Source organism: Oreochromis niloticus, linkage group LG19 (assembly GCF_001858045.2).
Source record: "Oreochromis niloticus isolate F11D_XX linkage group LG19, O_niloticus_UMD_NMBU, whole genome shotgun sequence".
In the NCBI taxonomy this organism is placed as follows: domain Eukaryota; kingdom Metazoa; phylum Chordata; class Actinopteri; order Cichliformes; family Cichlidae; genus Oreochromis; species Oreochromis niloticus.
In genome coordinates, this window is record NC_031983.2 from 30,793,062 (window position 1) to 30,806,316 (window position 13,255).

Below are 13,255 nucleotides of genomic sequence, written 5' to 3' on the forward strand. Positions count from 1 at the left end.
AACCATGACAATAAGTGTGGCTCAGTTTTGAATACAAAATACAAAAGTTAACAAATATGTTTTTTATATTTAGCAATCTAAAAAAAAAAAAACATTTAGTCTGATTTGACGTTACAATTAAAAAAGTGTTTGTGTTTTTATCTGAAGAGTATGTAAATATCTGGTTTCCACTGTATATTTGATGATGCTGGTGTTTGGCTTGATTGTCAGCACAAAGAGGGAGAGAGAGGAAAAGAGAATGAGAGAGAGGAACAGAGAGGGAGATGAAGAAAGAGGACAAAACAGAGATGGAACAAGAGCAGGTGAGACACACATGTTAGTCAAATGGTTGTTTGCCAAAACTCATCAAGGTTCAAGGTTCAAGGTTCTTTATTTGTCACATGCATAGTTATACAAGTATAACACACAGTGAAATGTATCCTGACACGATCCTCGACATGTGCAAAAACATGGGGGGGGGTAGAGGAATAACATTGTAAATATATATATATATATATAGTATATACATTGGGTGAATGTGCAGTAGAAGCAGCAGCAGGTGAATTCTGTACATTAATATGAATAGACATCTGACTATTTTACAGAATGGACAATATAAACATATTTAAAGGTAAAGGAAGTTAAAGGAATTGAGTGTCTGGAGGAGAGTCTCAGTCAATTATAGATGATGTGAGATGGCGTGTGTGTGTGTGTGTGGGGGGGGGGTGTTGGTTTAGGGTCCGGATGGCTTGAGGATAGAAGCTCTTCTTGAGTCTCTCTGTCCTTGCCCGGATGATGCGGAACCTTCTACCAGATTGTAGAAGTTGGAACAGTTTGTTGCCAGGATGGGACGGGTCCTTCAGTATCTGCATTGCTCTAGTCCGGCATCTCCTGGTGTAGGTGTCCTGAAGTGGGGGGAGAGCAATCCTGCAGCATCGTTCTGCTGTACGGATCACTCTCTGGAGAGCTTTTTGGTCCTTCACACAGCTGTTCCCGAACCACGCTGTCATGTTCTGTGTGAGGATACTCTCCACAGCGCCTGTATAGAAGATCCTGAGGATCTTTGGAGAGACCCTGAACTTCCTTAGTTGTCGGAGGTGATACAGGCGCTGCCTAGCCTTCTTGGTCTGGACCTGAATGTGGGCAGCCCATGTCAGGTCTGAGGAGATGTGGACACCAAGATATTTGAAGGACTGCACCCTCTCCACTGGAGCTCCATTGATGAAAATGGGTTTGTAGTCTCTGTGCTGACTCCTTCTGAAGTCCACCACCAGCTCCTTGGTCTTGCTGACGTTCAGCTGGAGGTGGTTGTCCTGGCACCATGATGCCAAATTCTTCACTTCGTCCATGTAGGCCGCCTCATCGCTGTTGGAGATGGCACCCAACACCACTGTGTCGTCAGCAAACTTCACAATGGTGTTGGAGCTGTGGGTGGCCACACAGTCCGAAGTGTAGAGGGAGTAGAGCAGTGGCGAGAGGACACACCCCTGTGGTGCTCCTGTGTTGATGGTGATGCTGTCGGAGACACACCCACCCTCACCACCTGAGTTCTGCCGGTGAGGAAGTCCAACACCCATGCACACAGACGGCTGTTGAGTCCCAGGTCCCTCAGCTTTGTGAACAGTCTGCTGGGCACTATTGTGTTAAACGCTGAACTGTAATCAACAAACAGCATTCTCACATAGTTACCCTGTTTCTTGTCCACGTGGCTGAGGGTGGTGTCCAGGACATGGGCGATGGCGTCTTCAGTGGATCTGTTGGGTCGGTAGGCGAACTGGAGCGGATCTGTGGAGTCTGGGATGGAGGAGGAGATGATGTTCTTCAGCAGCCTCTCAAACACCTTCATGACTACCGAGGTCAGCGCAACTGGCCGGTAATCGTTCAGGGATGAGGGTTTGCTGTTCTTGGGCACCGGGATGATGGTGGATCTTTTGAAGCATGTGGGGACCACAGACTTCGCCAGGGACTCGTTGAAGATGTAAGTGAACACACCTGCTAGCTGGTCAGCACAGCAGCGCAGCAGACGGCCGGTGATGCCGTCTGGCCCCGCCGCTTTCCTTGTGTTCACTCTCCTCAATGCCGCTCGGACATCATGCTCCGCGAAGCTGGTCACCGGTCTGTCGTTGATGACGTCATTGTCCTCGGTAGTCCAGCGGTAGATGGCATTAGCCACCTGGCTAACCTCGAAACGGGCGTAGAACTGGTTCAGCTCATTGGTGAATGCAGAGTCGGCGTTGATCGGCGCAGTGTCCCTGGGTTTGTAGTCCGTAATGGTGCGTAGTCCGTGCCACATACTCCGTGTGTTGCCCTGGTGGAAGCGGGACTCCACACGCTCCCGGTACCGGCGTTTGGCATCTCTCACCGCGTGCCGCACGCCGTATGATGCCGCTTTGTAGGCGCTCATATCGCCAGTGGCAAGACCCGCGTTGTAGGTGGTGGTCCTGGCGTTTACTGCAGCGCGGATCGATCTGTCCATCCACGGTTTCTGGTTAGGGAATGTGGTGACTCTCGCAGTGGGGATAATCTCCTCCGCTAGCATGTTGACGAAGCTTACTGCTACTTCCGTAAACTCATTGATGTTGACTGCGCATGCTCTGAACATGTCCCAGTCGACGTCGTCGAGTGCGTCCTGTAGCGTAGCTTCTGATTGGGCAGACCACCGTTTCACCTCCCTTGTGGTTACTTCTTCCCTCCGTATGTTTTGTTTATACTGGGGGATGAGGAAGATGGCGTTGTGGTCAGACTTCCCAAAAGCCGGGTGTGAGACGGCTTTGTAGCCCTGCTTGTATGGTGTGTAGCAGTGATCCAAAATTCGGTCCCCCCTCGTTGGACACGAGACATGCTGGTAAAAGTTTGGCATGACTTGTCTGAGGTTCGCTTTATTAAAGTCTCCTGCTACAATGAGGGCTGCGCCCGGATCTTTGTTTTGAAGCGAACTCAGCACATCATGTAGTTCGGACAAAGCCATACCTGTGTCCGCTTGGGGTGGGATGTAGACTGCCGTGGCGATGACCGAGTTGAACTCACGGGGCAGATAGAAAGGGCGGCACTTAATGCTCAGGAATTCCAGATGTGGCGAGCAGCTGCTGGAAAGAGTAGAAATGCTCCTGGCATCACACCACTTTCTGTTTACCATGAAGTACACTCCTCCACCTTTTGTTTTGTTCGACTCTGCCGTTCTGTCCGCGCGGAGCACAAAGAATGAATCCGACGGAGTTACGGCCTGGTCCGGCACGGTGGGGGTCAGCCATGTCTCCGTGAAGCACAGAATGTTGCAGTCCCTCATGTCACGTTGGAAGGTGACTCTTGCTCTTAGGTCATCGAGTTTGTTCTCCATGGATTGTACGTTGGCCAGTAGGATACTGGGCAGTGGTGCGCGATGCGCCTGCTGTCTCAGTCTGTTCCTAATGCCAGCGCGTTTCCCCCGGTGCTTCTTTGTTCTACGCCTCGGATGAGCGGCCCGTCCTTTGTTGTTCTCCGCACCGCGTAGAATCTCTGGCGGCCAGGATGGGTCAGGTTTAAAAGTTCAATTCAATTCAATTTTATTTATATAGCGCCAAATCACAACAAAAGTCGCCTCAAGGCGCTTAAAAGTGTCCAAGATAAGATGTGCAACCTTGTCACCGATGTTTACAAGTGATCTGCCGTCGTATACTATAAGACTAGAGGATTTTGGAATGTAAACCAGTGCAAAAAATAAATAAAAAACAAGAAAAGTGGATAGTCGGAGCGGAGCGGTCAGGAAGGCGTCTGGACGTGGCCGCGCCATCTTTCTGGAAGATGTCAGAACATGTATCTAGTACATAGTGTACTTTTTAAATTCTATATTTATTAAGTTATGCAGGCTTATGAAGGCTAAATAATTATATAAACTTTTCTGAATCTAAATAGTGTACTTTGGTAGAATTAGTCAAAGGAGTTTGCAAAAAAAAAGCGTCTGGACTTCTTTAAGTTGCTTGAAGACGTTTCACCTCTCATCCGAGAAGCTTCTTCAGTTCTAAGGTCAAATGGCCGAGGGTCCCAGATTTTAAACCCAGTGGGAGTATCCCCCCAAGGAGGGACAAAGGACCCCCTGGTGATCCTCTAATCACATGCGCCCAGGTGTGAAAGCGGGTGTGGGACCTAATCAGCCAGGGTTTCGGGTGAGCCCATTGTGAAACCTGGCCCCACCTTGTCATGTGAATTCCTGAGGTCAGATGGCCCAGGATGTGAGTGGGCGTTAAGGCGTCTGGGGAGGGAACTCAAAACTGGATTATAGATGGCAGACAGATGGTGTCGTAAACCACCGCCTCTGTTCAAAGATGGTCGCTCACAGTGGACATAGATGGCCTCTTTCACTCCTCTTTCAAACCATCTGTCCTCTCTGTCCAAAATGTGAACATTGGCATCCTCGAAAGAGTGTCCTTTATCCTTAAGATGCAGATGGACTGCTGAGTCTTGTCCTGTGGAGGTGGCTCTTCTATGTTGTGCCATGCGCTTGTGAAGTGGCTGTTTGGTCTCTCCAATGTAGAGGTCTGGGCATTCCTCGCTGCACTGTACAGCATACACCACGTTGTTAAGTCTGTGTTTTGAACTGAAGAAGCTTCTCGGATGAGAGGTGAAACGTCTTCAAGCAACTTAAAGAAGTCCAGACGCTTTTTTTTGCAAACTCCTTTGACTACGATGACCTGGGTGACTGAGAACCTTCACAGACTTTGGTAGAATTAAAAAATAAGTGTAGTGCAGGTCTATGATGATTTTTAGTGCTAGTATCATGTAGTTTTGATTCTGGTTCTGTCTTGGTTAAGTCCTAAGTAGTCCTGATTTTGAACTGTTGTAGTCCTGTTTTAATTCTGGATCAGTTCTGGGTCTGGTTGAATTGGGGTTTAGTCCCTGTGTCTTGATACAGCCCCGACTTTGTTCTGCCTTGCTGCTTAATCAAAAACTAGTTTAAGGTGTCCTGCATATGTGATATTTATTTTTTTTTCCTATATGAAGTCATTCTTTATTGAACAAAACTCAAAACAGAGCCTATTAATCTTACAGTCATTTCTACCCTCACTTAATTTCCTTTCGCTGCTCAGCTCTCACACAGTGGCTCAGCTATGCTCCAATCCCTCCATATTGTGGCCAATCACATGCGAGGATATAGGATAATATCATTATGTGAAAAACAGAGAGGGTGAGAGACGCAACAGTCAAGTGGAGCATCCGTCTGTCCTCTCAGTAAGTGAGTGAGACAGTAGACAGCGGTGAGGAGGGCTGTGCGAAAGCAAAAACACATAAATATGCCTGACACCCGTAAACGACCCTCTGGTCTTGGTCTTGTCTTGGTCTCGGATTAGGCGGTCTTGACTACAAGTCTAGTACTAAGGACAGTAAACTCCAAGAAAAAAGCAGGACCCGACTTTAGGGTGCTAAAGGACTGTGCAGACCAGCTCACAGGGGTCTTTATTAAAATATTCAACCTGTCCTTAACACAGGCCACCGTTCCACCCTGCCTGAAGTCCTCTACCATCATCCCCATTCCACAGAAAACTACCATCCATTGCCTAAACGATTTCTGGCCAGTGGCTCTTACTCCAGTCATCTCGAAGTGTCTCGAGGAACTGGTCAGAACTCGCATCATTCGAGGGTTCCCAGCCACATTTGATCCCCACCAGTTTGCATACAGGAAGAACAGATCAACAGACGATGCCATAGCCATAGCCCTCCATACAACCCTAACTCACTTAGAACAAAAGGACAGTTACATCAGGCTTCTTTTTATTGATTTTAGCTCAGCTTTTAACACCATCATCCCTGCCAGGCTGGTAACCATACTACATGACCTCGGCCTCCCTCACTCCACCTGTCTCTGGATCAAGGACTTCCTCAGTGACCGCTCACAGAGAGTTAAAGTAGGGCCTCATCTGTCCTCAGCCCTCAGCCTCAACACCGGCGTGTGTGCTGAGTCCCCTGCTGTACACTCTATACACTCACGACTGCACCCCCGCCAACCCGTCCAACACTATTGAAACACAACAGTGTGGCCACACTCTCGATCTGGTTTTAGCGCACTCATTGCCTGTTTTTAATCTGAAAGTCTCTGATCCTGTTTTCTCTGATCATATGCCGGTTCTGTTTGACATCTCTTTATCTAGAAATGAATTCAGGGGGCATGTCCCTGCTAATTCAATTCAGTTCAATTCAATTTTATTTATATAGCGCCAAATCACAACAAAAGTCGCCTCAAGGCTGCTAAGACATCTCGTTTGTTAAATTCTTCCACGGCAGCACGGTTCTCCACCTACTATAATCAGTTCTCCATTCCTGAGACACTCCAATACATAGAGGAACTCAGTTTTTGGTTTCATACCACTTGTCAGACTGTCTTGGATATTGTTGCCCCTCTAAAAATCAGGCACCCTAAGACTAAGTTTGAACCTTGGTTGAATGATGAAACCCGTGGTGCGAGGCGTGAATGTCGTAGGGCTGAGCGGAGATGGAAAAAAGATAACTTACAGGTCTCTTTACAAAATTTAAGAGAGCGCTGGGCCTTATATCAGCTTACAATAAAAGAAGCAAAGCGGAAATACTTTGCAAACATTATTATGGTGAATTATCAGAAACCACATATATTGTTTAAGTCAATTGAGACTATTTTAAGCCCTCTTTCTGCTCTTAGTTTTGAGCCTTCACATGAAATGTGTGAAAAGTTTCTGCACTTCTTTATAAACAAGGTAGCCTCAGGGGATTATTTTGCCCACATCTGACCCCTCCGATCTTCCAATTTGCTCAGCTGTCTTTCAACAGTTTGAGTCGGTTACTCTTGCTCAGCTACAGGAGGTGGTGGATCATTTAAAGCCTGTAGGCTCACCTTGTGATCCTATCCCTCCCCGTTTTCTGAAAGAAGTTTTTTCTACTATAGGTCCAACTATTTTAACCATTTTAAATAGCAGCCTTATCTCAGGTGTGGTTCCAAAGAATTTCAAAGATGCAATTGTGCAACCACTTCTTAAGAAACCTGGGCTAGATACAAACGCTGTTGAAAATTTTAGACCAATATCTAAGCTGCCATTTTTATCTAAAGTCTTGGAAAAAATTGTATATGACCAATTGATCCCATACTTGAATGCACAAAATGTTCAGGAGATTTTTCACTCTGGTTTTAAAGCAATGCATAGCACTGAATCAGCACTTTTAAGAATTTTTAATGATATATTTTTATCATGTGATTCTGGTGAAAGTGTCATTCTTATTTTACTCGATTTAACTGCTGCATTTGACACTGTAGACCATGAAATTTTAATCTCGCGTTTGGAGCAGTGTGTCGGTATAACAGGTGTGGCTCTGAAATGGTTCAGGTCTTACTTAACAAATCGAACCTTTTCAGTTCGCTTAGGAAACTGTGAGTCCTCCCGTGCCCCGTTGTCTCATGGAGTACCACAGGGTTCCATTCTGGGCCCTATCCTGTTTTCACTTTATTTACTTCCATTGGGCTCAAATCTTAGGAAACACGGACTCTCTTTTCACTGTTATGCAGATGACTGCCAGATTTATGTTCCTCTTAAAAAGAAAGATGGGTCGTCTGTAAATCGTTTGCAAACATGTCTGGAGGACGTCAAGTCGTGGTTGGCGCTAAACTTTCTTTGTTTTAACGATTCTAAAACTGAAGTAATGGTGTTCAGACCTGCCTCCACTGCTGTTCCGTGTGTTGATTTGCAATCCCTGAAATCGTTCTGTAAACCAGAGATTGTTAATCTGGGTTTTAAAATGGATCCTGAGCTTAAGCTTGAAAGCCAGATCGGGTCGGTTGTAAGGTGTAGTTTCTTTCATCTGAGGCAACTGGCCAAAATTAAGCACTTTCTTGCGAGACAGCAATTTGAAACAGTAATCCATGCTTTTGTAACCGTTCGGCTGGATTACTGTAATTCTCTTTATTTTGGAGTGAGTCGATCTTCTGTTTTTCGACTGCAGCTAGTTCAGAATGCTGCTGCACGCCTTTTAACTGGCACTCGTAGATGCGAGCATATCACCCCAGTTTTATATTCACTTCATTGGCTGCCCGTGCATTTTAGGATCCATTTTAAGCTGCTTTTATTTGTTTTTAAATGTTTGTCCAATGCTGCCCCTCTGTACCTCTCTGAGCTTCTTCATTCATACATACCTTCCCGGTCCCTCGGGTCGGCAGACCAGCTCCTCCTGAGTGTGCCCAGGACTAATCGTAAGCTCAGAGGGGATCGGGCGTTTGCTGTGGCAGCACCAAAATTGTGGAATGAGTTGCCTTTATATGTTAGACAGGCACCTTCCTTATCTGTTTTTAAATCACGTCTTAAAACATATTTATTTACCTTGGCTTTCAGCACATCAGGACTTGTTGATGTCTCTTAATATGTTTTCTTATTAATTATATTATTTTTAATTTTAAGATATTTTATATGTAATTTAAACTGTTTTCTCTCTGTTTTATATTTGTAGCACTTTGGTCAACATTGTTGGATGTAAAGTGCGTTATAAATAAAGATGCTATGCTATGCTATTGTTAAGTTGTGGATGACACAACTGTGATCGGGCTCATCACGGGGGAGATGAGTCTGCATACAGGGACAAAGTGGAATCATGGTGCAGCCGGAACAACCTGGTCCTCAACACGACAAAAACCAAAGAAATAATAGCTGACTTCAGAAGGAGCAAATCTGACCCTCAGCCCTTACACATGGGGACTGTGTGGAGAGGGTCTCTGAAAACAAAGACCACATGTATGATAAATCAGGAATTTTAAAGTGTTTGATTTAAAACTTAATGTTTTCATTTCAAATTTGAAAATCTAATCAGCCTATTCCTCTGATCAATAATCAGAAATAATCAATCAATAATTATCTGTGTGATCACAGATAATAAGCATTGATGCCTGCTCAGCTCAACATTTCTGTTCCTGTTTACTTTCATCAGCAGTTTGAAGGCCACAATGTTCACTATGCATGGAACTCCCCCCTCCCCCGCCTCGTCCACCTCAACCCCTCAGCAGAAAATCAACACCCACAGGCAGCTGAGGAGGGGGTGGGTGGGGGGGGGGTGGGGGGAGTATAAAAGTGAGGAGTTGCTTAGAATGAAGGTTTGACTGAGACTGCAGGATTGGCTCTTAGCGTCGGCTGATTCAGACTCTCAAAGGTCCTCAGGTAGACACAGTCCTCCTCAGGACTCTTCATAGCACCTCACCTGTCATCAAACCTCCTCATTCATCCTAAGACCTTCTCGGACCTCCTCACGTGTGCAGTGATGCCGTGGCTGCTGTCCTCTCAGCTTGACTACGTGTCTTCGTCTCCGTCTGAGAGGCAGTGTGAGCGGACGGCGTTCTCCTTCTATTGCTCTGTGCGGGAGCGACTTCCTGTCTGGCTGCTGGAGGACATGCGCTGCATGGAGGTCTTCTGCTGGGACGACGGCCACCCTCGAGCCTTCCTGCCATCAGAGGCGCTGCTTTACGCCCTCATACATGACCACCAGGACTATGCACAATACCTGCTCAACAGGTACTCTGTGAGCGCGCTCAGAGCACCACGGTGCAGTTACTGCTGCTGTCGCGGCAGTGGGGCACCACACCTGAGTATTGCGGTTCGCTATGACCGCTTAGTGATCCTTGGTATGATGATGGCAGCTCTGAAGAACTGTGGTGAGCAAACCAAGCGACAGGACTACCTGGACAGCTGCGGCGGCTGCTCGCACGTTGCAGATGCAGGAAAGAGTGCTGTGCAGCTAGCGGTGGAACTGTCGCACGCCGATTGTTTGCTGCTGCTGCTGGTCGAGGGTGCACGGCCTGACGGCCTCGACGCCGCTCTGCAGAGACTTGTTTCTTGTGACGTGTCGAAACGACACCACGCGAAGCGCTGTCTGGACTACCTCCTGCTCTTTCTGCCCAAACCACCGTTGCTGCAGCGGCTGGAGGATGAACCGCAGCGCTGGCAAAGCCTGCTGGGAAACAAAGTGTTCAGCTGGCTGCAAGGTGTGGCGCCGCCTCCTCTGCTGCTGCAGGCATTGCGTTCTTTGGTGCAGTTTGGTGCAGACCGAATCAGCATGCTGCCCAACTTCCTGCAGCTGCACAGCTGGTAGTGAGATCATATTAGCATGGAAATCCTCTTGTAATTGGACAGTGTGCCATTGACGTAAAGGCATGATGTAAATAGACTGAAAGTATCAGGCTTTAGGTCCCAGACTATGGTGGATCTGCCCTGTCATAAAGTTTAACTGCCAATCAGTTTCATTAGCTGCTTGGACAGGACACTGCTGGATCTCGAGAACACATGACAGGATACATCACACCTAATAAAACCTGAATAAACTGTAAATAAATTGTAAATAAACTGTAATAAAGTGTGATGGCGATAAAAGCCAAACCTTCCTGGCTGTGTTTGTGATCCTGATGATTGTTTAATTAATTTTAGATCAATAGTGCAACTCAGGTGTATCTTTGTGACTCTAAATAATCAAGTTAATTTTTACATGCAGCAAAGCCCAAAGTTTTAAAATGGTCCTCCATAATCCAATAGGCTGAAATCCTGAAATCTGGTTGAGAAAGACAAAAAAGGATTATATGATCGAACAAGATCAGATAATCCAGTCAGGGTGTTTAGCTGAATTACACTGATTTGTGTTGTTCAAAATATTCTAGGATAAGGGGGAGGCAGATCTCCCGCCACGGCAGGGAAATTTGTGCATTACCTCAGTTTAGGTGCAGATGGCAGAAGAAAAAATACAAAAAACAAATAAAATACAAACAAATAAAAAAAATAATTAAGATAATATACTATATACAATGGTGGCATACACAGTATGTGATTATGGATAAAGGGTTGTGGAAATATGCAAGACATAAATGTAACTATTCTACCATTACTACTACTACTATGTAAGTAATAAGTATTTTACTTATAAGTATAGACATGTACACGCACACACGTACACACTAAATATACATACACATATACCTGCACACGTCCATACATATAAAAGTGCAATATGCATGAAGTTTGACCGTCGATGTCCATAATGTCCAGTGACTCATGACGTTGTGACTGAGGAGTTATAGACACTAACTGCTGTGGGGAAGAATGATCTGCAAAAGCGCTCCTTCCACTTTGATGAGATCAGGATTACTTACATCCATCCAGCAGGCTAAAACAAGACTTGGGTGTGGATGAAATAATGAATTAATTGCTAATGAAATATTTCACAAAATAATTGTGTAAAATCTGATCATAGGTTTAGGATCTTTTATTTAGTGTGAATTTTTTCCAGTTGTTTTTTGGAGAAAAAGCCCCGTTTGAATTAGCCTCCGTCTGATCAGCAGGACCCAGTGTGTCGGCTTCCTCTCAGGTTAGATTCACTGTGGCAGTGATGTGGCAAAACTAATTTTAACCTGCATCTGTTTGAACTCTGACCTCAGATCTGACTCACTTCAGCTCCAGCTGCTCTGTCCCTCTTGTCCTCCTTCCCCCCGCTCTTTTTATTGACTTATTTCAAACAAATAGGCTGTTTTGTTCTTGCCCTCAGTGAATAAAACATTTAATGACATGGGTTAGGGTTGGATATAAAATCTGATAATATCAGAATCTGATCAAACATTTTTCCTAAACAACCTGAGGTGAGATAGTTGACCCGTTTCCCCTCAGAAAACTCAGAAGTCCTCACCTGCACCTCACTCCTTTTATTCTTCTTTCCCTTTTAAATAACTTTCTCGTGTCCCCGGGCTTTATTGAAGTGTCAGTCAATCAACGACTGTGCTCAGGTGAGATGAAGATCTTTTTACTTTTAACTCCGTATGAGTATTGATCATCTGCAGCATCTGACTTCAGTACCTGAAGTTTCTGATTGTAGTCTACTGACCAATCAGGAGTAAAGGAGCAGTCAGCAGACACATTTTAGTCTGGATCCAGAACATGGAGGGTTGTGATGAATCACAGAGACTCTCAGACATCATGTGACACTGTCAAATAATTAAAACCTTCCTTTCTACTTCACATCACCTGACACACACACACACCATATATTTTATTACTCATAAAACATTTGTCGCTCATTTGTCATGGCTGTAGGTCATCTACTCATCAGAAGGTTGGCTGCTCCGACCTGCATACCTGAGCAAGACCCTGAATCCCAAGTTGCACCTGATAGGTATGGAAAAACATGCAATATCTAAATGAGGCATGTTGTGCAGTTCCGTGTACCATGTTGGCAGATCCAGAAGTATGTGGACGCATGCATTTTTATAGTATAGTCCAGGGGTCGGCAACCTTTCTGACGATGAGTGCCATCTAAAATTTCCTCAGATGTCAGTGTGCCATATGATTGCATTAGCAATAAATTTAATAACGCTCTATATTAACAGTTACACACGATATAGAACAACTTTATAGAATTATATTTGTCCGCAGATGTTGGCAGCTATCAGCGAATAGTTATCAGCTATTTTGAAAAAAAAAACCCAACAACTTTTTATCCATAACAGCAAATGAACTGTACAACAGAAAATGCAAATGCTATTTATGGTCTCCTCACAACAATGATAAGAGAAATAAACTGGGTCAATATGGCATGTTTGTTAATACAGAGACACACATGTTAATGTGATCTCTGCTCTCCTCTGAGTGTCCAGCATTCAGACGGCTGAGGACACTCATGTGAGAGAAAATCTGCTCACACAGATATGTAGAGCCAAATACTGTCAATAAGGCCTCTGCAATGTTCTGAAGACAGTTAAACCTGTCAGGCAGTGATGTCCAGCAGGTGAAAATGCAGCTCCATGAACACGTACAGCTGTGGATTCCAGCTGCGTTCTGCAAACTTTGACCCCACAGAGTCGAGCTTTTCAGCTCAATCAGCTGCATTTCGATGTCCTCTGTGTCCAGCCAGTTCATGCGAGACAAATCCAGCTGCTCATTAACCTTTCTGGTTTGATCAGAAAAGAAAACATTGGTCCATACACCTGAAAAGTCCCGAAAACACATTGTGAATTCTGTCTCAAGTCTACGGATGTATACGTGAATTTCCGTGGTGCTGATGCTGCGCTGAGCGGAAAGCTCCTGAAGCATTTGAAGTGTCAGAATGTGGGAATTTCAACATTGCTTGAAAAAACTGGCAACGTCCCTCACCGGTAGGCTAAGTTATTTTTAGCCAATTACAAGTTGAATCTGGTAGTTGGGGTTAAGTAAGATACCATCAGTAAGAAGCGGCAAAATTAATGTGTCTACGCGAGCTAATCTGCAATGTGCACCACCGGCCCGGCCATTTATTTTTTAATGCACCTTCTCAGATTAATTCA

At 45.2% G+C, this 13,255-nt stretch overlaps 1 protein-coding gene across 1 annotated transcript; it reads left to right on the forward strand.

Annotated features, from left to right (window-relative positions):
- The first annotated feature begins 9,023 nt into the window (after positions 1-9,023).
- LOC100712253 (ankyrin repeat domain-containing protein 9) lies at positions 9,024-10,325 on the forward strand. The gene has a single exon (XM_003460213.5). The coding sequence runs from the start codon at positions 9,220-9,222 to the stop codon at positions 10,045-10,047; it is 828 nt and encodes a 275-aa protein (XP_003460261.1). The 5' UTR covers positions 9,024-9,219; the 3' UTR covers positions 10,048-10,325.
- The last annotated feature ends 2,930 nt before the right edge of the window (positions 10,326-13,255 follow it).